Source organism: Melozone crissalis, unplaced genomic scaffold (assembly GCF_028551555.1).
Source record: "Melozone crissalis strain CALT ecotype California unplaced genomic scaffold, PUWL_Pcris_2 ptg000027l_1, whole genome shotgun sequence".
Classification (NCBI taxonomy): domain Eukaryota; kingdom Metazoa; phylum Chordata; class Aves; order Passeriformes; family Passerellidae; genus Melozone; species Melozone crissalis.
In genome coordinates this window covers 47,828,407-47,854,574 of record NW_026535805.1, presented here as the reverse complement: position 1 = coordinate 47,854,574, position 26,168 = coordinate 47,828,407, and the positions used below count along the sequence as shown (strand labels likewise).

General features: G+C 38.3%; 1 protein-coding gene across 1 annotated transcript in view; it reads right to left on the bottom strand.

The window, feature by feature from the left end:
- The window catches only part of ROS1 (ROS proto-oncogene 1, receptor tyrosine kinase), a 67,982-nt gene that overhangs the window by 34,709 nt on the left and 7,105 nt on the right, over positions 1-26,168 (bottom strand). Inside the window, exons 5-27 of the mRNA XM_054279839.1 lie at positions 25,932-25,992; positions 25,162-25,310; positions 23,881-24,019; positions 23,201-23,402; positions 22,452-22,528; positions 20,195-20,317; positions 19,053-19,237; positions 17,874-17,971; positions 16,833-17,344; positions 16,028-16,240; positions 15,066-15,176; positions 14,402-14,583; positions 13,255-13,446; positions 8,981-9,081; positions 6,840-7,054; positions 6,304-6,461; positions 5,565-5,727; positions 4,536-4,798; positions 3,654-3,717; positions 2,872-3,074; positions 2,180-2,391; positions 1,488-1,774; positions 408-584 (exon numbers count right to left, since the gene is read on the bottom strand). Coding sequence (XP_054135814.1) covers positions 408-584; positions 1,488-1,774; positions 2,180-2,391; positions 2,872-3,074; positions 3,654-3,717; positions 4,536-4,798; positions 5,565-5,727; positions 6,304-6,461; positions 6,840-7,054; positions 8,981-9,081; positions 13,255-13,446; positions 14,402-14,583; positions 15,066-15,176; positions 16,028-16,240; positions 16,833-17,344; positions 17,874-17,971; positions 19,053-19,237; positions 20,195-20,317; positions 22,452-22,528; positions 23,201-23,402; positions 23,881-24,019; positions 25,162-25,310; positions 25,932-25,992 — 4,087 coding nt within the window. The remainder of the gene's footprint in view (positions 1-407; positions 585-1,487; positions 1,775-2,179; positions 2,392-2,871; positions 3,075-3,653; positions 3,718-4,535; positions 4,799-5,564; positions 5,728-6,303; positions 6,462-6,839; positions 7,055-8,980; positions 9,082-13,254; positions 13,447-14,401; positions 14,584-15,065; positions 15,177-16,027; positions 16,241-16,832; positions 17,345-17,873; positions 17,972-19,052; positions 19,238-20,194; positions 20,318-22,451; positions 22,529-23,200; positions 23,403-23,880; positions 24,020-25,161; positions 25,311-25,931; positions 25,993-26,168) is intronic.

Below are 26,168 nucleotides of genomic sequence, written 5' to 3'. Positions count from 1 at the left end.
GACCTTTATTTTAGTTTTATATATTTGGTGAACAAACTCAGAAATCTGTGTCACAACAGGGATCACTATGAAACTCTGGCTACAACACTGTGGAACATATTTTCTCTTTTTCTGTGCTGTAATGTGCACCACCTTTTCTAAATCTCCATGTCTGACACATCTCCATGTTTGAAAATAGGCATAGTTTGGCATTAACAAACAGGTGAAATATTCATCATCGTGACCTTCCATTGTATTCAACACAAGGCCAGTCCTTATATTCATCCTTTTTAAAAAGTCCAAATTGTTTCTGTGTAGAAGGTACCTGAATCCATGAAGCATACTTTACATAAATACACATCTGCAACTTCAATACATGCTCTGATAGAAACTGGTTACATTCACAAAAGAACCCAAATCCCCTTTACCTGGATATGATTGTGCTGCTGAGCTGTAAGCCAAGATTTTCAGTGTGTGGTTTGCTCTCTTGTGAAGAAAGTGACTTCTGCTTTCTTTATCTGCTAGCCAAATTTCAGTGTATTCCTTTGTTTCAGCAGTCCAGTATATAAATTTCTTATCTGCAGTCAGGCTGCCAATTTTATTGCCTGTAGGAAAACGTTGCATAGATAAGTTTTATAGTCAACCCTGAGCAGATGATTTTACAAGAACAGAAGGGTGCTTGTTTTCACAGTGAGTCAATACAGCCATTTTGGCCATACTGTATCCCCAGGGACCTCCTCTTGACAAGAGATTTCTGATATTTCCCAGCAGATCTCATGATGCTGAGACACTGCTATTCCAGTTTACAGGTGTAGATTTGAAGGTGTTTAATTACCCATAATTATGAGAACTGCTATTCAAGAAATGAAACACGAAAGCAAGATCTGTCTAAAGAAACTTTGCTCTTTTTTCCAAGATGAAAACCACCATGATCTGCCATCTCTCAGAAACAGCTAAGACAGCTCTTCTGGTAGCAGAGCAGCTTTACCAGCACACCTCCAGAACTGAGCTGAAAACTGAGCAACCAAGAGTAAAGTGTTATTATCACAAGATGTGAAACATGGAGAGTTTGTCATACAAGACGAATTATCTACCTGCGTCAAGTACCTTCCTTACATGATGAAGTCTGCAATGCCATTTTCAGGCATGATTTGTTACTGTATCTTTTCATTGAGATAAACTGCAATAGGTGTAGCTAATATAAAACCCTAGCAAAATAATGTGTTAATATTCTAAGTGAAATCTATTGACAAGTAGCACTTGAGGCTGTAGCATTTCTTTTACATTTTACTAGAATACACACTTGCACCAGTAAACATCTTCACACTGCTCTTCTAGTTTGTATGAATAAAGTTTACAACTGGAAACGCAGAAAACAAACATTTGACTATAGATGAATCAGTTCTATAATCCGTGCTTCATGAATGCTATTTTCTGAAATCCAAGTTGTTTGAAGTAAGAGACAGCAAGAATCACAAACTACCTAAAAAAATAAAAGACACTCAGACCTTGAATATTTGGTATTTTGATAGTTCTCCAGCAGTGGCAACCCTCCACATCTGAGGCCCATATTTCGTCTCTTCCTCTGATGAAAAGCAGCTGGGGATTTTTGGAGTCAGACAGATCTATACTGATAGGCCTTCCCAGCTCTGCTTCTGTGACATTACAGGTGCAGTAGCTCCTCATCTGGTTTTCTACCAATCCATGTCCCAGGATGTGGTGCACGGTGTTGTTCAGAATATCATAATAAAACACGTGGCTGCCGTTATCAAACTCTTCCAGCCAGTACAAGCGGCTACCAAAGAAAATGCGCTGCTTTCAGTAGGAAAACTTCAACCTGACCAAGTCAAATGCAATCCTAGTCTGACACAATAACTGGCTATTCTGGATAAAATGGCTGCTACAAAAAAAATGTTATCTGTGTTGACTTTCACTTGCATTACACATAGAGAAGCACCTATCAGTATTTAAGCATAATTTAAAATTGTTACTCAAACACAAACTTTTTTTTGAAATTAGGTATGTCCAAGCTCAACTAGCAGCACTTAAGTAGCACTACATTGAAAAATTTCTGAGATTTACATAATGCCAAAACTCATCCACTATAAAGAGTCCTTTTCGGTCCTTAACAGTTCAAGTTTTAGTGAAAATCATGTCTAAAATTTGCTCTTAAAAAAGTTATTACTAGTATGTACCTTACCTTAAGAAAGGATATGACAACAGAGATGATACAGTTGAATTACTTTTGCTGAGCTGCTTGTTCAAGGCTTGTAGAGATTTTTTCTTGAGCTCAAGATCAATAAAAAATATTTGAGTTTCATTCTGTGGTGTTTTCAGGGCAACAAAGAGATGCCTTGCAATCCAGTCAACTGTGATGGCTGTGACATTGTGAAGATGCACATCTCTGAAAAACTTAAGAAAAAAATTTAAAAGGACAGAATTTTCCAACCTGGTGCTAAGACATTATGAAAACCAATTTGTTTCTGAAAGAAAAATGCCTGCTTGGGAAGTAGAAGTCAAAATACAAAGATGTGCCATGGATTGGCAATATTTTTAGAAAAATCAAAACTATTGTTTCACAAATATCAATTGTTGCTTCCATATTCTTGAAATTAGAATGATGTAAATAAAATTAAATTAAATTAAATGTGATACAAAATATTAATTTCTTGTATTTACTAGTATGAATTTTAAATTGAACATCTAATAAAAATATCAACAAAGCAGATGTCAGTAAACCATTTATGATTAACAGGACAACTTTAACAATGGTACACTCTGGTCATTTTTACTTTTTCAAAAAAACAGTTGGCCATAAAATAATGGCAATAATGGTCAAGTAATTATAGTTTTCCTAGGTTCTCACAAGTAAGGGAGTGACCAAAGGAGTACCTGAAACATTGAAGCGTTCTGTATATCAAGAATAAAAAGAGAATCTTCAGTGATAAAGTACGCTTTGTCATCATTAGCAATATAACAGATGTCCTTTACATCAGTCTTGGCTGAAAGTTCCCAGATGGTATGACCACTGTCTATGTCAGTAAGAAACAACTTGCTGGCAGAAAGAGTTATTAGAGTTGGGATAGGGAAAAGATCTGGAAGGAAAAGGGCACAGCACAATTAACAAAAAAATCCCATCCTAGATAAACACAGTTGTTCATAAGGAAAGAAAGTACAAGATACAAATAAATGTTGGGTATGAACGTATTGTATTTGCAACAGAAAAAAAATAAAGCAATGAGATGCCCTCTTGTCATCACAGTCAAACTACTAAGATACTTTCAGTGGCATTGTGAATGCTTACCTAACAAATTTAAGCACAGCAAAACAGATTTGTTCATTTAATGACCTTTAACAGCAAAACTAGAAATATATAATGATCTCTATCAGTAAACAGGTTACAGGTGAAAACCTACTGTTCCATGCTAACCTGGAGTTGCACAAAAAAGCTAATTTAGCATAGTTTGAGGAAAAGCTTGAAATTCCCAAAATTTAGTCGAATGATAAGGAATGTGTTAATCTTTCATATCAGAGGAGGTAACCATTTCCTCTGTTGTGTTTGCTGTATGTTACATAACATGTTGGAGGCTATTCATCAGACTGCCAAATTCTTGTACTGTCATTTCACCAGCTATTACACACAAGCCATGAGATAGCAACTAAATCATCCATACCTGATGAATTCCTCTCTGCCATGTCAGACAAAGGTCCTGGACCTACAGAGGTGAAGGCCTGCACCTGTGGGACAGGAGATTGATACTTATGTTATGTAACAGCATAAATGACTGCATTTGAGATTCTGTAGAGCTAATAGAGACAAAACTCCTGTCTGTTCATCTGGGAACATAAGTGTGTGTGGTCTGTTTGACACAAGGCTATGCTGGTCAGTTCAAAGGCTGCATTCAAGTTGGGACCGTGGCTATAAGGAGAAATTTAACCAGTGGCCCAGAGATTGACAATCCATGCTACATCTAATAGTTAGAGCTCAAAGGACTCCAGACAGTCTTTTTGTTTCCTTTCCCACCCTGGAACAATTCCTACTGTTTGCAGACCTTGCAACCAACACGGTGTTCTCTCTTATTAGTATCTGGTCTATTACATGCTCTCTTGTTTTTAACTTGCCTTTCAAGCACACATTTTGTCTGTTTCAAAACTCTTATCCCAATGACAATATGACATCTTGACAAGTTTTGGACTGGAAGTCTCTTTCCATGGAAGCCACATGAGTCCTTGACTTTCTCAAACTGTGGCTCTGTTCAAAAGGCCTGTCACTCTCCACCAGACCAGTTGAATCCGTGTTCAACTTGCAATTTCTAGCAGTGGTTTGGGGAAACCTCTAGAAAAGTTTCTTTTGGGCTTCAACATTTAGCGAACAACATGATACAAAAAGAAGTTGAACCAGGTGCGCATGGGTGAGTCAGCATATCAGCAGTTCTACAAGCAGAAACCACAAGCTCTTGCCTCGTGCCAAAAAAAACATCTCCCAGGCAAACACATCTGACTGCACAGATAACATCTCCCACCTAGCACGAGACAAAATTAGTAATTTTTCATACCTGAAACCTTACTGTGATGTTGGGAAGAGCATCCTTGAGAGAAAACTGCATCTGGGTGGGTTTAACATTGCTTTCAATCCACTCCATGAAAGTGCCAGAAGTGCTGCTCTGATTCACTAGCTGATAGTAAACCCTGAACTGCATTAATATTCCATTATCCCTTTCAGGTCTGTCCCACCTGAACTCCACAAGTACTTTCCCATCACTTCCATGTAGGGCATTTTGTAACACATATATTCTAGGGTTCCTAGGGGCTGAAGGAACTGTGTAAAAAAAATAAAGATAAAATACACAGAACAAAATACTCCTGTTAAAACACAAACCCTAATAACTAACTCTACAGAAGATTATCTAAAACTTAATGGTTATTCCTTTCTATTTTTCATTGATGCGAATCTATCTGATTTTAACTTGCCTAGCCAAAAGAAAGAGCTGTATAAACAGGAAAAAAAATGCACTCCTGCACAGAGATTGGGACATATCTATTTAGCCAAGTCCTGTATGTAACTATGGGACTGTAAAAATTTTCACAACACAGAGCATATTCTATTCCCTCTCCTATTCACTTCAAAATCTACTGCATCTCATAAGCTTTCTCAGTGCTTCAGTCACTCAACACTATATTTTAGCTAACTTAATTTTGACATGCATAAGAGCAGAAATAAACACTGAAGCAAGACTAAAATGTGCATAGCATTTTTTAAAAATCTACTAAGTGATTAAGATATTGCATGCAGCTTTTCGTGTTCATTGTAATGAATTCAGTTTCTCTCTCTTGCTCGTAGTCACAGGCACATGCTGGATATATTGCCCAGCATTTTCTGCTCTGAATTCAATTACTCCAATTGTCTGCATTTCTGTATGCAATAGATGATTGGCAAAGATACTCAGAAACATGTCCTTGCAACTCTGCCTGCAGCTAACTAGCTCTGAAAGCTGCTCATCCTTCACACCAGGGTTTCACTTGCTGACACTGAGCTGCTCCCAGTACCCATTACACACGAGGAACAGGATGTAAAATTTCAGTACCTCCTTCAGGGGCCCGAAGGGATACAGATGTCATTGGTGCCTTGCCCCAGTATGTGTACGGAGTGACAGTAAAGTCAAAGAGTGCAAATGGTTCCAGCCAATCCACTCGGTAGGATGGCACTGTCAGATTATGGGGGTGAAGGCATCCTTCATTCTCCCGAGGCTGCAAATGAAATTAGACAGAACAAAATAAAGCAAGACTTCTTACTGCTCAAAAGGCCTTCAGTTTTCCAAAATCCCCTCACCAAACCGGTCACCTAAATCAAAACACAGCTTCTCCTCCTGTGAGTGGTCATTGTTTCACCAGCTCCTGTGGCACTGTAGTGATGGGTAGCCATGTGCCAGCTATCTGCCCTTTGAATTTGAAGTAAAGCTTGCCAAATGCACTAAAGCGGGGATGAAGGCTACATTTCACATTCAGGCAAAGCCTGTCCCACTGTCATCTCAGAGGACACTTCTTTCTCTGAGTTACTGTGAGAGGCTTTCTCATGAATTTTTGACCACTGTGATCTCCTTGCCTGACTAGTGCCATCCCCGCCACTAGCCCAGAGCCACTTGTTGGCAGCAGTGGTGGAGAAACTGGGCAACTTGCACTGTGTTTGCAATTTAGTTTAGTTCTTGACCAATTTTTAAATGTCAGAGAAGAAAATCCTCCATTTCTTTTTAAAAATAGATGTATCAGCAAGTAGATGGAGTAATATATGTAGATAATAGGGAGGGATTGCATCAATATCCTCACTTGTAGAGCTTTGGATCCCACGCAGTAAAAGACAGTTCCCCATTCCACCTTTGTGGAGGGACTCCAAGTGATGAGAAAACTTGAGGAATTTCCTTTAATTCTGAAAGAAGACTCTGGCACTGAATCCGGAATCACTTTTGGTGTAGAAGAAAAGTTTCCTGTCCACAAACAGAAGAAATAATAATAATCTAAAGAATGTGAGGAATAGGTAGACTATTCAAATATGACTTAGAACATGGAAGTAAATCCTGTAAGCCAACATTAAATAGAAACAATAAATAGCAACAGCACATATTCTTTTTATCCATATGTTTAGCATCAGCTTTTATAATTGCACATTATCCTGATATATTTATCAGGTGATATATATATATATACATATATCAGGTATATCCTGATATATTTATTAACAAGTTATTAATATATTTATTAATAATTTGGTCTTGTCCTTATCTTTTGTCAAATTACTAAAGAAATTCAAGAATGAAGAATCACAGGCTGACAGTGAATACCTTTAGATAAAGAAAATAATGTACCTGGCAAAGGTTTAAGTGATGCCTGAACAAGGGTGAAGGCTGTAAACTCTGCTGGTTGTGAGAAGGGAATGCTAAGGCTCTGATTGACTTCCTGGACTGTAATGAACTGAAGCCTATTAATCCAGAACAGACGACCACTGTAGTATTCCAGTGCACCTGGAGATATTTCTGAAGTACTCCATGCTGCAAATTCCGTGATGATGGAATTACTACAACTGTGGAAACGTATGAAATTAGCAAACTGATAGCCCACACGTAGAGGGAACAGGTTTATGCAAGGTTTGACATATTGTTAAGTTTCTTATAATTCAAGTTCTTAATACTTATAATTCAAATTCTAAAATGTAGGAGGCAGGAAGTCAAATCAAATTTTTTTTTAAGCTCTTAAAAGAATATGAAGAATATGAGACATCACAGAAAGAACAAAAGGACCTTCATTCCCTTTATTCCATTGGAAAATAATTATAAAATGGTTTAAAATTCCACTGCATAGATGCAGAAAAATGAGAATTTTGAAAAATCAGCCCACCTTTTCTCAGCAATTTCACTGAAACAGTGAAGTCTACCTCAGAGTATGAGATTCATTCTACTTCACTAGATCAGGAACCCAGATTCATTTGACCCTGTTAGTTTTCTTCCATTAGTTACTAAGATCTACTAACATTATTCTTCACTGGGATCACCCGTGAATTAATCTGCCTTGCATATCGTACGTCAAAACTTACAGGCCTTTTTAGGTCCCAATTTATCTTGGTAAGAGATACAATATGTTGTAAGAGATGTCATTTTGCCATCTCAGAAATGTCTTTGAGCCCTCCAAATGCCATCCAAAACAAATTCGGAAAAGCTTTGACACACCATCCAGGTCCACTAGGCTGGATCACTCCTAATCTCTGTATTCTGTGATGATTTATGGCTGCCAATTTGTTCATAATGGAGCTGTATGTTCCAGCTAAAACTAATCGACATATTTTGATTCTTTAAGCGTTTACTATTAATCATAGCAAGTCTAAAGTCAGTCAGAAATTCCATCTGATTCCACACAAAGCCAGCCTGCAAAATTATGGGCACATGTAAATACAGATGCTGCTCAATTAAGTTTAGGCAATCTAATCTGATACTTGGAAAAAAAAATTAATATAATCACATTCTCCACGTGGAAGGGAGCAAAAACATAGTTTCACAAACTCTTATGCATTATACACTTTGCACTTAGAGAAAACTATTTTTCTCAAGGCTTTAGTATATAATCAAGCTAACCCATAAACAGTGTTCTTTATGTTTCGTGTTAATAAACTTTGCCTTTCTGGAGTTATGCAGCCATTTCACGTTCAGGATGATCAAGAGGAAAGCCTGCTGAATACTGTTTGCTCAGGTGAGAAAGTGGTGTCAGTTCAAGTCCTGAGATTCATGAAAGATGAGCCAGTTACAGAGCTCCAGGCACTTCGAAGCTGTCAAGCATTGTAAATGCCAAGATAAAACAGACAATAAGCAGCAATTATTTCCTAAAGCCAAGTCTAAAAATTGATGAGCATGACCTCAGTTCAGCTGAGGTTCTGTACATTTTTTCTCTCACTGTAAAACTGTTACCAACCACCACAACATGTAGTTTGCCATCATCTAGCCGTAATCATTAGCGCTTTGTTTTATTATTAATTTAGTAAATAGTGTGCCCAGCACTGGACTGTGGCACTCACGTTCTCTAAAAAATCCCTCACCCAGGATTTTTCTCAGAGAAAAGGAAAATAATTCTTATCCCATTTGCTTCTCCTGCGTTGTGCTTGTGTAGAATGTGTTTGGAGATTGTTTCATGGGATTCTGGTGAGTTGTTTTCACTCATTGGCCAATCAGGGCCAAGCTGTGTTGGGACTCTGGAAAGAGTCACGAGTTTTCATTATTATCTTTTTCGCAATAAGCAAGTATCCTGTCTGTATTCTTTAGTTAGTATAGTATTCTTCAACATAATACAGTATTATAAACTAATAAATTAGCCTTCTGAGAACATGGAGTCAGATTCATCATTCCTGCCTTTGTCAGGGCATTTCCCAGCAAATAAAAAACTGGACAACATTTTTTTCTTAAAGAGTATGACAAAAACTAGAGAATACAGACTTTCTTATCTCTGCAATACATTTACTTACCCTTCTTTGCAGAGAGAAGCTCTGTATAGGTTTAGATACAGACTATCTCGCACAAGCCAGTACAGAAAACCATAGGTGAGATCCAAGGTTACACCAACCACCTAAGAAAAAACAGTCCAACTAGCAATTGGAACACATCTTCACTTCTGAGATAAGCACCCTTAGGCATAACAGTTGTCTAGACAACATCATGAGTTCCTCTTTATTGGCAAAAATAGCATTACTACCATGAATGTTTATTCTAACACAAAAAGAGATAGCACTAGAAAATAATCAGGCCCTTGGTGGACTCCTATTTATAGCAGCTGATGATTTTCCAGATAACATTTTTTTAACACCTGTCACAGTGTTCATCCCTGGAGTATCTGAGTACCTCAGATATGATGGCAATAGCATATCAAGTGCTTAGTGGAAGTACCTATCAAAATCTCCAAAATACCTCTAATATTTTAACATTCTTTGTCTGAAACAGGTGGGTGATATCCAGTCTGAAAGTCAGAATCACCTTTTGAAAAAAGCATTTCAGGTCTTTTGTCTTTGTTTTCCAGCTTTGATTTTACACATAAACAGTTAAAATATTACATTACTTATGGAAAATAGATGCAAAATTTTAATTCATTTATTTGATTAAGCAGGAAATTTGAATATTTAAATTTTTGTAAATAATTTATTATGAAATAAAGTGGAGGAGGAAACTAAACAATCTTCCTGTTCATTACTTCAATGCTTCATCTTCCTTTCAGGGATGTGAAAGATTTGTTATTTCTTTTTAATAGGTTCTAATATTCAAAATAGAGTTTTCTTGTTTCTGCAGTAAATAACAGATTCAATACCATATGCAACAGTAATAAAAATCAGATCTTTAATAATCTGTTCTGTGAATAAAAAAGAATTTGCTTCCATAAGTTAGTCTGCTAAATGTTATCAAGTTTAGTCTATTTTATATCATTAGCACAGCTTACAAGTTGTTTGGGGCCTCTCTGAACATGTTTTCCAGCAGCTCTCAAACTTCTCATGCAAACACTAGTCATAACTATTCACTTATAAGCTTAAATTTCCGTTATGTATGTAAGTGGAACAGCCTTTTTTTCCCTAACTCTTCATTAATAAACTGCAGAAGATGATGACAGGAAAGCAAATGCTATATCACTTAGTTGTCTGTTGCTCCTTATGTAATCACATTCTTGACATATTTCTGTTGACATTGTATGTCAGAAAATCAAGGCTTGAATGATTGCTCCTGTAGGTTGTCCTGTTAAAAATACCTCACAGCGTGTATGTGCCCAAGTGTATATTTAGTCAGTCGTGCTATATTTTATCCCATTTACCTATTCTCCCTCCCATGCTCCACACTAAATGACATCTTCCTGAATTCGTGTTGCCATTTTGAACCTTTGGGTCCTTCTTCCTTGCCCCATTTTTTTTTTCTGCAGGTATTACATTTTCCTATAGATGTGTCCATCTTCTTTATCCTGACCCCTGTATCATCATTATTAAAAGGCAAATAAATATTTGTACTATTCATTTTCAGGAGTTAGGCAGGAGTTTAACCTCCTTTCTGTGATGCTTCAAAAGCAGGCAAGCAGTTCCCAGCTCATGAGAGGTACTAGTTTCTGGGCACAACATGTATTTGTGATGGTGCAGTGTACCCAAACATCACGAGATGCAGGATAAACTTGGCTATTTGAAATACCCTTTGACTAAAAATATTGAAACCACACCTAAAAGGGTCCTGGCCCCACTTCCATGTAATGCACTTTGCTGCTCCTCTATAAAATTACTTTTGTTCTATCATACTGTACAGTGTAAACAACTTAGTAAGAGCTTTGGAAAGTCTATGCCAGATCCTAAGTTGGAATAAATCAGAGGAGCTCTGCTCAAATCAATCAAGCTCTGCCAATACACACCAGCTGAGCTAAACAACTGATCAGAAAATAAAATAATTGCCATAGAAGGATTTAGTTCCTGCCAAAGAAATTAGACTTTTCAAAGCTCTGCCTTTGTATTTGTTTAGGAAACCTGCCATTTTTACAGTAGGCTCTTCTATTCCTATTCCTAGCATTCAGATTTCAAGCTAAAAGGAAGTACAGCTACAAACTGCTGAAGATCCAGCTGAATTCTTTATCGGAAAAACAGATGGTGAATACCAGTAAGAATTACTTACATGGAGAACATTCTTTAACTGTTGGATAACAGCAATTAACTACGACATCTGTACTTTAATACTGAGATAAGACATGCCCTTTTCACATAAAGAGCTTCATTGTGCAAAGAAAGTACATATTAGTACCTGTGCAAACATATATTTGCCTCTTGGTATTGAAACAGTAACAACCAGCTCAACAATTCCACGATTAAAGAATATTGTGCTGTCCTTTTTTCTTCTGATAGTTTTATTCTGAGATTTATTTAATAAAGAAACACCTGTCAGCTACAACTGGTCACTTCTCAATCTAGACATTTGTACTTGGCTTTTTGCCTGTGTGCATCACAGCAGGAGGCTGAGTTCAGAAGTCAGTGCACAGATTAGGGCAGCAGAGAAGCAGGAGAGGAGATGTTTGTTTGTAGGAGGTGTGAATAAGTGAATGGTTGAAGGCTGGTATCACTGACATAGAGAAAGGTGCAGAAAAAAAAAAATGACAGGACCAGACAAGCAATCCTACTGCTGCCAAGGTTCCTGAAAGCAAGAACAAGAAATTTGAGGTTAGCATGAGGCGATCCAGAGAAGCAAGTAGAGAATCAAAAGAGAAGGGCAAGGAAGTTGAGGTTTGCCACTTAGAATAAAGTGGAACATGTCAGTCCTTTGCCACAGATCATCCAGAAGATATGTCCAAGTGTGCTGCTGAGCTTGGACAACATATACCTTCCCATGGAGACAGTCCACACCAGCCAGCTTCCACAGAGGGGTAGGGAGGCTGGGGCTGGGAGATAGATTGGTCCTTTGCAGCACAGACTTTTCTCTCATATACAAAAGTTTTACAGTTCCTCTGTATGCAGGATTACAATTATAGCAGGTGGCACACCAGAACCTGCCTGCCTTCTTCCCAAGCCCTCATGGAAGTAAAACACCCGTGAGATTAGTGGGCCTTTCAGAATATTAACTTCCTTTCATGGACTAAACAAGGCCTGGCTTTGTTTTATAATCAGAGAAACACCAAATTCTTTTCTTTTGGGAAAGGAAAGTTAAATGTTTTGGGGGATGATACAAAGCTAACTAAGAGAAATGGATCTCTAAAACTGGAGAGGGTCTTTAATGGACAATCTGGCTTCAGGTTAAATGGGAGTACAATTTGTATGACTGGTGGAATAACAACAAAGACTGGGGTTTAAAGGAAGGAAGAAAGCAAGGGAGGTAGGGAGGAAAGAATATGCTAAGACCTTGGCAGATCTTTTCATGAGGAGAAAACTCAGTCTCAGAGTTCTTCCATTGTGTAGGCAACACCAAATTCCACCTACCAAGAATGAGGTCAAATCTTACAAGGTGGCAGAGGCAGGATGGATTTGGAGAAGCTCATCTATGAGGAGTCAGCAGTGAACCAAGTTTTTAAGAGACTTGATAGGACATCAGAGAGGGGTGAATGTAGAAGAAAGGCAGTGGAGAAGTCAGCAGAGATATGGAGGTTGTGCAGGCCTCAGAGCATAACAAAGTGTCTCCAGGTAGGAAAAGTGAGCTACTGACCTTCCACATACTACAGGATCTTTGGTGAGCTATTGGTGGAACTGGCATCTCTATGTTCCCTCTCCTTTCTACTTCTGCATGGGACCTGTTCTCCACCTAATACAGCTAAAACAACAACTCCCTGTCCCTTTTTTCCTCTGATTGGTGGCAGATGTGGCACCCTCACCAGCACTGTGGCAGCAGCAGCAAGCTGTGCCAGGCTGCAGCAGGGGCAGATGCCATCCCCCCCCTCTCATCACCACAGGTAAAACCTCTAACAGCACCTCTGCAACCCAAAATGCAACCCTGGTATCTCTGGCAAGTGCTAAGCCTCAAAACTGGCCCAGTCAGGTCCTGCAAGCTGGGGAACATCACAAAAGAGGCAGGATGCTATGAAGCTCTGGATCCATATTTTGATGTGAAAGCCAGAAGTGACCATTAGACTTAAATCATCTGGAAAAAAAGAACCTTTCACATGTGGGAAGGAGTAGCATTACAACCACAGTTTTGGCAGCTAATGAACACTGACTATATTCAAGAAATCTAAATACTAAAACACACACCACTCCTCCACCCCATCTCTCATAGAAAGAAAGAGAAGTAAAAAATCAGTCACCTGTTTATCAGAAAACTGTAGCTGCTCTTGTATCATGAGGTGCTCCTCTCCATTCAATCTTGTGCTCTCCACTGAATACATCGTGGCCCAGTACAAATAGCCATTTACTGAATCCACAACTAGGTCCCTCACTGGGAACACAACATGAGCTACAACATCTATATGGCCTCCCCACAGTGATTTTCTGTAGATCTAGGGACAAAAGAATTGACTTTAGCATCACATCAGCTATGATCAGCTTAGTGTACATTAGTGACTTTTCCACATGTGTTTATCAAAAGACAGTGCAAGCCTTCAGCTTTCAAAGCCTAAACCTTTTGCATTCAAAGTAAAAGGATGAAGAATAATGCAAAATTATTAGTTCATTTTTGCCAGAAAGTAACAAAAGAAAAAAGCTGAAATAGCTTTTTCCCTTCGCTTTCCCAGTTTTGGCAGCCTTCTGTCTGACAGAACTTCTCACCCACTTCATATTCACTATTCACAAGTGTAAATGAGGGTGCAAGGCAGTGTGAAATCTGGCCTCCTAGCTCCAGTTTTTAAAACAGCTTCTGACTTTGCACTTACAAGGAATGAAAGGCATAATTTGACAGCACTGCATAAATTAGCACTACAATTTTGAAGTCAGATACCTTTTAAATAATTCACATGTCAGTGTTCCTGATATGAGAGTGTACAAAGTGCAATTGTAATTATTTTTTAACTGCAGTGATCTGCAAAATATCACAGAGCAGAGGTCAACCTTGAAAATCTCTGTGTAAACAAATAGTGCCAAATTTGATTAAAATAAAGTCCATCTACTTCTTGGCTGAGATCAACAGGGCAGCCTCCATTTTCACTATCTTCATTTATTTTCACAATGTTGAATCCAACAAAGCTGTTGATAACATGTTTGATTTGCCTGTTTTGCACCTGGTGAATTCAGTATCCTGCATTAGTGAATGTTAGTGAATATTTTACCCCAAACTTTTTTATAACTGTGGAAAATCACTTAAGTAAAGAAAAGCCTCCTTGTTCTACACTATAATAGCAAAGGTCCAAATGTATCTCAGGTTGCAAGAAATAGGGATTACTTTCCCAAATACTGCCTTAGAGTCTTTTTTGTTGACTTAAGGGATTTTTCTTTTTTAAGAAATGCAGCTATACCTACCGTATTTGCTTTGCCAGCCCAATACAAGCACTGACCCAACCAATCAAAGGCCAACATCCTTGCATTTCTGACGTCAGACACATAAGTGTTCTCATTGGTACCTTTTCTTTTGTTCAATGTCCAGGTTTGAACTTGGCCCATGGAATTAATCCAATAAAGAGTGTTGTTATACCAGTCGAGGTCTTAAAGAAAAAAAAAGATGTTAAGCATTACACAAACATGTAAATTTCAAAAAAACTCCATTGTTTTAAAGAATAAAAAGCAGTCAGGCAAGAATAAAAATCAATACAAATGCACAGTCAGACTCAGCTAATGTGAAGGTACATGCTTCCTTACAGGAAAAAATGTACATGTATTGTACATATATAGCCCTGATTATTATAAATATATGACATATATTGGGATGCTGGAGACAGAGCTATTTAGTTCAGAGGGTTGATTTTAGCTCTGCTGTAACTAAGGATTCACTAAGGATTAATTTGACTCGTAAAATAGAAGAAAGTGGATGAACCCAAAGTGTTGGCTCAGTGAAGCTGCTGTACTGCACTTCATGACATCCAAGTCTAGAGAACTCTTGTCTTTCAGGGCTGTTGGTGAAATTTATGGAGAGCTAACAAATGCCAAAAAGCCTGTAGCAGCAGCGTGCAAATTGTTTAGTATGTACCTGAAACATTTCTTATATGAGGATAGAGGAGTTCTCCTTGCCTGTAGCTGTCCAATCGCTGCTTCCAGAGACCCTCAGGCCCCACAGCCAATATATATGGTTCCTCTTCAGCTACAAAGGAAGAAAACTGCAGTTGTGCACACCAACAAGCAATTTATCTTAATATTTGTATTTCAATAGCAATAGTTCCTGTTCCTGGAAAGTTACAAAAACACCTTTAAAGCTGCCCCTGTCCTAAGGAATAAAGGACAAAGAAGAAATACATGAAAATATCATAATTTGAGAAATTCAGAGATTCAGGGCAGCTTCAGATCCAGAACAATAAGGCAATTTGGAATCCTATTAGATGCTGAAAAATCACTGTGGATTTGGACCTGTCCTTACCAAAGTCAGGTAAATGTCACCCCTAAGCCAGTCCAGCCCCTTAAACTGGGAGCTATTTTCCCCTCAGCCTTAGGTTAATTCGGGTGAACGAGGTTTCAAAAAATATTCCAAAGGCATGGAAATCTCAGACATTTTGCACACGTCCATTTCCCCTGATTATCTATGCTCAAATCAAGGATTTTCAGCATTTGGTGAGCTGCACTTTTCCATGAATTGTCCGTAATCCTCAGGGCATTGCACAAACCACTTCATCATATAAAGTTCTTTACAGAGCAATGAAAAGGGATAACACCTCTTTTACTGTATCAAATAATATTTTGATAGAGTATTTGCATTAGAAAAATGTAGATAACTACGAATGTTAATGCATAAATAATATTTAATATCATTATTCTAGTTTGAAAATCTTACTACTTTAAATAAAAGCAAATTTACTTATCCTGTATTCTTTAATTCGAAGAAAAACCTTTTTGTGCTCCTTATTTTGTAGTCTTTGCCAAAAGTGTGTGCCTCACTAGGTGGAAAGATTTATACACACTTTGTTCTTCATTTTTCCTGTGTGACAAAGCAATTCTCACCTTCTTCTAAAGTTGTACCTCTAAATGACTCTGACCATGGCCCTGCACCAGCAGGAGACACAGCTCTGACTGACACTTCGTATGCTGTGAAGCTGGCCAGCCCCTTCACTGTAAGCCTTGTGTTACTAATATTTGAGACAACCCATTCCTCCTCAAATGGGTGCTGAGGCGACACTTTCACATCATAGGTCCAATTCTGCCAAGCAGATAAACCTGTGTGAAGCAAAAAATTGTGTGAGTACAGAGTAAATCGCTGTAACTGGTGATACACAACCTTTGAGAAAGATGTATATTGGAGAGCTTTCAAAAATGCCAATAGAATGGAATTAAGAAAGGGATAGATTAAATCCCCTCTGGCCCCATGTTTCAATTCCCCGTGAAGAATGACATTAGAACAAAAATCTTCCCTGGCCAGGTGATTTTCTGGTATTCAAAGATACATGCACAGAGGGTAGAAACCATAGCACAGTCACCGATCAAAAGTTATTACATCTCTGCCATCCATTTCCTATGTGATACCAGCACCCAGCATCACTGCTACTCCATAACATACTTAAGATCAAGTTTTGCTTAAAATCCTTGCAGGGGGCATATGAGTTGCCAACACACACTTGTGTTAATTTAGACAATTTAGCTCTTTTACTGGCAAATTACCAGCTAAATTTTTGAAGCAGAGGTAATTCCATAACTTCCATCCATATCTGCTATTGATATCACCAAAGTCCAAATCAAGAAAAGGGAAACCAGAAATTACTTCTGTAGAAAGAAAAGAAATGGGCCTTCAGGGATAATCAGCTGAACTTACTGCTTCCAATGGTGTGTTCAGGAGGTCTCCAGCTGATCGCAGCTTGGTCCGATCCAAACAGAGCCGCGACAAGACGAGGAGCAGTTGGTAAAGGAAAAGGCTGAGTTGATGGCCCATAGAAAACCAAGTTGCCAATGCCAAAGTACTCTGGGTACTCCAAATTGCAGTCCACAATGTACTCATTGAAGCTAGAACTTCCCACTGGAGAGACCTCCTCATGGAAAACTGCCGAGCCATCTGTGACTGTAAATGTGTTATCCTCATAAACAAAGCTCTCCATGTCATTAAATCGCACGTGTGATCGCAGCGTGTGAAACTCTGAACCATCAAGAAAACCTGACACAAAGGCCTGTTCTGTTTTGTTGAATAAAATGAGTCTCTTAGATTGGAAGTTGATTGTAAAGGTTCTCAGAGCACTGGATCTCACCACTGGTGAAGCTGCAGAGGCAGTGCCAGGAACGAGCGGAAGGTTTGCTCTGTATATGCCATCCTCCAGGAGACAGAAGATATAACTGGCCACAGAGCAAAATAAACCCAAATAACTACAGTGCAAGAAGTCTGCAAAGCCACAAATATTTTAGCAGCTAAGACATGTGCCTGTCTTTATGAACAATAGAAAAATACTTTTGGCAGTATTAGTACATATATACTGGGGGAGTAGACACATCAGTTTTTACCTTCTGGGAATTTTGCATAGCAGATTATTGAAGAATATTTTTCTGTAATACCTTAAATGCTAAGCATGAACATTTCAAATTCATAGAGCTTCATATTCATAAAAGCATGAAATTTCTGAAACTCAAATTTCTTGTTTGGAAAAGCTTTATCTCTTCTGCTAAGCCCCTAAAGAAGAAAATGCACAAAACAATACTGCATGGCATCTGTCTTGTTCCAGTTGTTTTGTAACTTGTTATTTGTTGCTCTTTTGTTTTGTTAACTTAAGTGCTTGAAACAGGAACCTAGATGACTAATGAAGTGGAGAAAATCAGAGAGAAGCTTTATAGCACCTTTGGCACCAAGTGCTCAAAGGAGTTCACTTACCCATTATAGGGATCAGCTACAACCTTCCTAGGGGATGTCACGTAAAGAGGAGTGACGTCTTCAGCTACCGTGCAGTTCTCTAAGTGGCAGACATGTATCTGGGGAATGAGAAGAAAAATGGGTGATGCATTCATAGGGTGTTTGCTAATGAGCAGACAAGCTGACCTGAGATTCCTTCAGGGGATGGAGAGAGTGAAACACCTCTCTCACAGTCCTAGGTCCTTCTGGGCTCCTGAGTGTCCAGTCAGCCAAGGATAACCCTTGTACACAAAGCCACGACAGCTTACCCTGAAGCTGTCAGTCATGCCTCTAAGCTGGAGGGAAAATGGGTTATCCAACTGCCTATACTCAATTTGGAGGGTATAGGCAAACTGTACTTTGAAAATGACCTGGCAAGGAAATGAAGTACTTTTCTGGTCCTGGAAGCAATACCTTGGAATTCAGACATCTCTGCCATTGGTCTGTTCATCTACAACTCATTTGTATCTTTTCATCACTACTGCTTTTCCTGCTCCCTGTGCCCTGTGCAGCAAGCAAAAGATCAAACATGGCAAGAGGATTAAAAAAATAAAAATCTCCCACTAACCATTATGGGCAGGTTTCTAGTCCTTTGTGCATTAGAGGATTACATGGGTACATGCAAAGTCTGACCATTAGTCTAACTGATGTTTTATGGGTAGGAAATCTAGTGCAGGGTTAATCTCCATTTTCACTTTAAATTGAAGCAGCTGTAATCTGAGCTGTTGCTATTGTATGAAACATTTAACATATTTTGTCAATTATGACAAACAGCAAAAAATCACTATCTAGTTATCTGACCACCTCCTGAGGCCAAGTAGGAAATGAACAGGGTAGATGGGTAACCAAGAGAAACAGTGTGCCAATACTGCGTATGAGGAGGGTGTGAAGGCAGTCTCAAAAACAAATTAAAACCAAAACACTTATGTCCTAAGGAGAAAAATAAGGCAAGGAACCAGAGTTCCACATAGGGTGTTTACTTTAAATATGACCTGATAGTCAAGACTTTCTTCTTTTTTAAATTAATAATATGTGAATATTAATGTTGTATTAAAATATGTTTTTGTAACTGTATTTTGTGCATAAATCTCTATACATAATAAAATTTTTCTCATGTAAAATTAATCGTGTAATGGTTCAAATTATGCACTAGAGCATTACCTTTTCATTCATGACAAAGTATATCCTCTGGTAAAGCCAGTCTACTGAGATGGACACAATATTCCCCCAGCCAGCGTAAAAGAGCATTAGGCTGGATACATCAGACATATTTGCAACTCCTTTCACCCAGATAGAATTCCCTTCAGAAAAATAGACAACTTGCTGATAAATATTCACAGAAATACCTAAAAATAGAAAGATATGTGCACACAGATAAAATAAGAAAGTTTCCATTTTTCAGTTAATTTTTCTACTCGCCTTGAAAATACGTATTTTTCAGTCTTCAACCCACCATCATCATCAGAGAAAAGTTAACTGTTTTTTCCCCTCACTTCCAGTCTTCTTTCAGATAATAAGGAAACATTCCCATTTGCTTTGTAAGTGACATTATTATAGAGAATTGCCCTTCAGAAAGGTAATCAAAGAGGGGACATGTAATATGCAAACTGACACTGATTGCCCCTCTACAGGTCAAACAGATGCAGCTGGCATCTCCTCACAAAGCACCACTCACTCTAGAATTCAAACTTGACATAATCTGTGCCACCTCTGCACTATCCAAGGCTATTTAGTCAGGGGCAACATTCTTTCTCTGGAGTCTTTGTGGCTCTGAGAAATTTGGTAGATAAACTCAGATTTCCACACTGTCACCAAGGACCAGTGTAGGTAAGAAACATTGGAGTGGCGAGTAATTTGAGATAACATGGTTATCTGATGACTCCGGCTGCTAAATGCCTCATTAGTATGCTAACACACTAGCACTATATTTTAGAACTTGGCATTATTTTATCCAGAAGTTCGAATCACTTCATTTCCCCATATTCACATTGAGAAAAACTAGATATCAATCGCAGGGAAACGTGGATTCATCTTACCTCAATTTAGACACCTACAATGTAAAAAATGCACCAGCTGCCTAGATACAGCGGAGAAACAGTTGCACTGGGGAGAACCATTTATCACTTCCTAATGCCTGTCACTTCAAATACATCAAATTATGTCCTGAAAGTTCCTATTTCTCCCAATAGACTATAAAGGGAGACTAGACACTGTCTCAAGCCACGTGAGATGCATTCTTTCCTTAGTGTAAAGAGGTCTTAGTGGCACTTGACAGAAAAGGAGAGAGCCCAGTCTGATTTTACCTGTGATGTTGTGGTGTACAGCACCATTTGGCAGGCACTGAGCAGCTTCGAGGAAATGTCCTGTGTATCTCTTCCTTAAAGACTCTTTTCTGGATAGGAAGAGCCATGCTGCTTTTTCCTTAACTGGCAAACAGAGAAATTTAGAATTTAGATGACCACTGCACATGGTCAGATACATCCTTAATAGCCATGCATGTGCACCCAAATGTACGTATGTCTGTACGTATCCTCACATTAGCAGTGACAGACCAAAACTTAAACCCTTCGAGTGCTGAAAGCACATGGAGTTATTCACCATTGCAGTTGATTTTGGCTCCTCACACAGGGTGAGAACAGGCCATGTGAATTTCACACCATCCTTCCTGCAACAATAGTCAGCTCCCTAGGGAGGGAAAGTCAGCTGGAGCAAATGAAGCCTTACTGACCCAAGGATATGAAGGCACTAAGACACCCATGTGACTTCAAGATCCAGCAGAAACAGGACATTTAACACCTCTAGACTTCTTTGAAAACCCCAGTCAAACTAAAATATTATCCCAGAGAGCTAGAGAAAAGCAAGCCAAGTATGTTTATGTGTTTTATTGTAATGATTAGTGATTTATTCAAAAAACAAGTACCTATTACAGATACAGATGATAATGGGATAATATCATCTGTTTCAAAGGTGATAAACTTACTATTTTTTTTTCTAATAAAGTCACAGAATTTAAAGTCAACAAGGATAGTTTTGGTCAAATAAACTGATTTCATACTTATAAAGGCCCATGTGATTTACATGAAAACCTCTGCAGTAAATCTGTACCTTCTGTCTGGTCTACACATAGGCTTGGGGAATATAGTTTGCCTCGCTTCTGATTCTCAGATACTTGGAAATCTAGCACACACCTTGTTAAATTGATTGTTACCTTCATTTTTAAAGATGGCGTATTATTTCAAGTATGATTTTGGCTAATTTCCATCAGCAAACAATCCTTCCCTTTTTTTTCTCCTCTCCAGCTTAAGCAGCTGTCTGCAATCAGATATCATTTCCTCATATGGATACCACAAAACTGTGATCAAATGCTGTCTTAATTTATTCTGATAATCTGCATAGATTGAGCTGTGTGAATTTCTCACATGATGCACTGTGAGTAGTTTCAATAATGATGCTTTCAGAGCAAAGTACAAGAGGCCAATATTACCTCTTTATCTCTTTTCAAGCAATGTTTCTTGCAATCTACAGCAGAAATCAGATTCTGTCCCCGACCCTTGTCAGGGCTCAGATCTACACAGCTCAGTGCCTGATGCAGTAGCACCATTTCTGGACATGATGCATGACAAAAGGCTGTTCCTGTTCATGTTAGCACAGAGAGAAAGTATGTGCCTGTGCAATTCAGGGGGAAACAACTGAAATTTTATGTGGTGACTACTAAGGGGGGGTGGGGTGGCTCCCCATCCCCATCAGGTGGGGGTTTCAGGGGCTATAGAGTTTGTTTGCTTGTTTGTTTTCTACCTTAAATTAATTGTTTGCCAATTGCATTGACAAAGTGAACACAGTCTGGACTTTTCAAAAATGACACAAATATTTATAACTCAGGGTCAGCCAACCCTAGAGCAAATCTCTGTGGAGCTATAAGTAAGGAAACATCAGTGTGTCTGAGCTCATACAGACAAAAAAACCCAACAACAATATTTTAAAAAGCACTAGAGAAGCAAGTTCAATGTCTCTAACCAATGGCAATTCAGAGACAGTCTTGAAGTGTTTTCATAAAGCTGAAGCATTTCCAGGTGTTTGACAACTGAATCTTTTCATGAGAAGGGAAGTCTTTTATTTTCTTTCCTAAAAGAACATTTTGATAACATTGATTTCGCTCTTATTTGTGTTCTATCTCAACATGTCTTTTTCTGCCAATTAATTGATAATTCTGCAATTCTTTGAGTAATAGTTATACTGCATCATTACCTTCAATATTAATTAGTTGATGTAATAAAACAAATACCTCCATGAAAGAGCAAAAGAAAAGTTGGTATGATTTCACATACTTGGCTTGAGATAATTGAGAATTTTTGACAAAAAAGTTTCGCATTAAGTGATCATTCCCATGCTGTGATGCCTTATCGTGTCCACAGCTGGAGAGCAGGACCTCCCTCTGATGTGCTATTGACTCCCCAGTGTACAACTCTTTGATATATTCACAGTCTAAATATTTGTACTCCTGTCAGGAATGTGGCAGGCCAGGGAACACAGTTTGTCCCCAGGACTCTGCTGCTCTTTTACCTTTGGATGCCTGGGTTGTGATGCTGGCTTCAGCAGGGGGTCCAGCACCGACCTCATTAACTGCCACGATACTGAACCTAAGGCATACCAAAGAGACAGGTTTGGTTGGCAGGTTCCTTTTGAAAGATTGCCTGAGAAACATTTTATCCAGCTGGGAAGCTGCTACAGAAGTGTTTGACTTTCAGAAAATGCCTGTTTAAATAAAATGCTCTGGGGAAATTCAGAATAAAAACAAAACCAACCAAAGTCTGAATTGTTCAAAGGCAAAACAACAACACGATCTTCTAAATTTCAATTCAAAATATATTTTCAGACTCAGAACAACTACTCAACTTCATTTCAAAGGAAGATCTGTATTTACCAGTACAAGCAGAATGCTGACCTCTGCATTTAATAAAAATGAAGGCATTTTTCTAGATGCTTACAGGACTAGAGAAGACCCCTCTATCTTTCTCCCACTATACTAAAAACATGCCACACAAGCCAAAAAAATTAAAAACATCAACTAAGAAAATGGAGCCTCCCAGCCCTATATACTGGTGCTTTTCCTTCCTTACCATCTGAGTTCTGCAAAAGCAGCCAAGCTACCTGGGGTAACTCTGTTACCTCAAGGAAGGTGCCCCTGCTTTTGGCAAGGATGTAAGTAAACAGCACAGTTGTGCAGAAGTGGCATTAAGGCATACTTGGTGCTATCTGGGCAAGAAGTGTGACCTCATGCCTGGCCACATTGGTATCTTTTCTTTTTGTACCTGTAAGTGGTGTTTGGGAAGGTGGAGTAGAACTGAAAGCTGTGCCCTCTTGAGGCTCTCAGCAATTCATGATTCTCGCTGGTCAGGAGCAAGTTATATCCAATAATCAATCCATTTGGAAAAAGTGGTGGAGACCAACTAACTTCAACAGTGTTTGGACTTGAACTCTGAATGTCTTTAATGACAGGAGCTGTTGCAGGAACTGCAAGACAGAAATATCTGACTCTGGTACTTGATTAAGACATTAATTGATCTTGATTTTTAAATATATTTTTAGGTTTCACACCTGTTAATTCATTTATACACCAACAAATATTATAAGGGACAGTTAATATTTCAGCAACGTTTCAGGGTTTTTTTAATGTCCATGAAAGCAGGATTGTGTTTCAATCAAATACATGCATATATATGTACAAAAGTATCCCATATGCCCTCACAATTTTGTCCATGTTTCTGTGCTTGTTTTTAAAACCAAAGGCAGGGAGAAATCCTAAATCTTCTAGGTCAAACAAAAAGAACCTAAAGTTTTTTTTAGTTTTGTTTTCTGCAGCTGCCTAAGAGACAACATACATGTGATTCTAAAGATTAGGCACCCATGTCTTCTGCCAAAGAAACAACAATGAAACTCAAATGTTTCTGTTAAGGTCCTGAAAGATGGAATTAATAGTGCAATTCATTACCTCCAAAAGCATGTGTCCGGTAGCTGGGGCTAGGTGGAGAATGGAGCTGCAGCTGAGACGTAATGATCCAAACCACTTGAAACACGTATTCTGTGAAGGCCTGAAGGTCTTTGACAGTATATGAAGTTTCAGATACTACCTAGATTAATGCACAAACACAATTGGGCTTTTTCTTCCTCCAGCTGCGGCTACTTTCATGAGGGCAAAAGAGGTCTCATACAGCAATATACATATTTCAGGATAGAAAAGGGCAGCATCGTAAGTATAATTAAGAGGGAATTCTGAAATTTATTTTCAGCATAGACATTGATTTTTCCATCTCTTCAGAACATTTTCTCTTCTCTTTCCTCAAAACACAGCACCAAATCCCAACAACGAGCAGGTAGATCAAAGGATTGATGCAACATAGAAGTAAGTTTTAAGAAAAAAGTTAAAAGAAAAAGCTGAATTAGTAGCATGTTACAAGCAATGTATTTTAAACTTATACCACAGGTTTCAGATACAAAGGATCCTAGTTACACTGAAATATTTATTGTCTGAAGTAATTGCTCCCTATTATTTCATCAATGATTCATTCAGAGTAACTTCCTGCTTAGCAAATTATCTTTACCTTTGATTTGTGGCACCAAGTTGTCATGCCCTGTAAATTGGTCCAATAGAGATGATGGCAAGATAACAAGTGTACAGTTGACGCAAAAGAACAAATTATGAGAATAACTCTACTGAGTCAGAACAAAGGTCTTTCTAGCCAAGTATTGTGCTTTGACAAGAACCAAAAAAAGTTCTCTAGGGAAAGGTATTAAAAAAAAAAAAAAAAAGAGAGAAGAAAGCCCGTAGCTTTATTTCTCCTCAATATTTTCATTGGCTTTTCACAAGCATGACTCAACATGAAACAATGGGAATATTTGCATTTATTAGAACTCGATTTTTTTCTTCTGCTAATTTTTCCAGTCACTTCTCAAACCCGATTTAGTAATTTCAGCATTTTTAATATTCAGGAGTTTAAATTTAGCAATTTAACATTCACACGTGCCAGGAAGTAGCTGAACATTTCAACTACCCATTCAGTGAGGAAATATATCTTGCTAGTTTCCATCAAGGTCCCTAGTTCTTGTGCTGGAGGAAATGGGAAATCATCCACTGCTTCTCAGCTTCCCCATGCCACTCGTGATTTTGAAAATCTCTTTCATGTACCTATTATCCAAGATCTTAAAAAAAAAAAAAAAAGGAGCAAAGAAGAGCCAATTTCCTTGCAAAGTAAAAGGAAGTGCCCTCCCTTACCTCTGTGTACCTCCAGTCACCAGGTAGTTGGTTGAACTTCCACTGGATAACATATTTCACCCCAGAGATGTTAGCTGCCTTCCACCCTAATGTGACACTGTGGTTTCCAATGACAGATGCAAATGGTGCACTAGGTTTGTTCAAGTAGCCTGAAGGGAAAATACAATATAACAGTAAGAAAAAAATCTTTCATGGCAATTCCTGCATCTTAAAACCTTTTACTTCACACACCTAAAAGCTGTGAAGCCCATAAAAACATATAAAAGAATATATTATTATATAAAAGAATATATAAAATGTTGCTGAGTAACATGCATGGCATTTTAAAGACAAAGACAGTTTGATAAGTCAGACAGAAATGGGCCAGGTTCAATGTGAGCAGTTGCGACTCCTATCCCATACTTGTGTAAGTGCATTTTTAATTACAGCTACTTATTAAAATTTCTTTGAAAAGAAACATAGAGAAAGCATGAGAGACTTCTGAAAATATTTTCAAGGGAACTATTTCAATAGCACTCTATTGGCCCAAGGTATCATCTTAAACAGTTGAGACTGGATTCAAAAAGTCTCATGTCTATGAAAGGGAGGGAAAAATGTTTTACTCCAAGATAAACTTCAGTGTATTTGTTAAAAGAAAAAGAAATAGTGGTAGTTTTCTGATTAATAAAAGTACTCAAGACTTTCCTATTTCTTAAATAAATCCAGATCATAGAACAAGACTATGAATTTATCAGACTGTCAGTTGGACACAGGACTCTATTCAGACTTACTTAGTGCTTCACCTCCATATGCATCCTCTGCACAGCTACAGCCAAACTTACAGGAAATTGTCTGTGTAAGGTACAGAACTCACTGGTTAGCATTGTGTGAAGGGAAACTTCCTTCCAGAATCATGCAGACACGTTTTAAATACATACAAATTCTGTGGACATTTTGCATATGCACAAACCCAATGGAAATAACTATATTAAATCTAAAAAATAGCACTACCATGAACTCATTCCAAA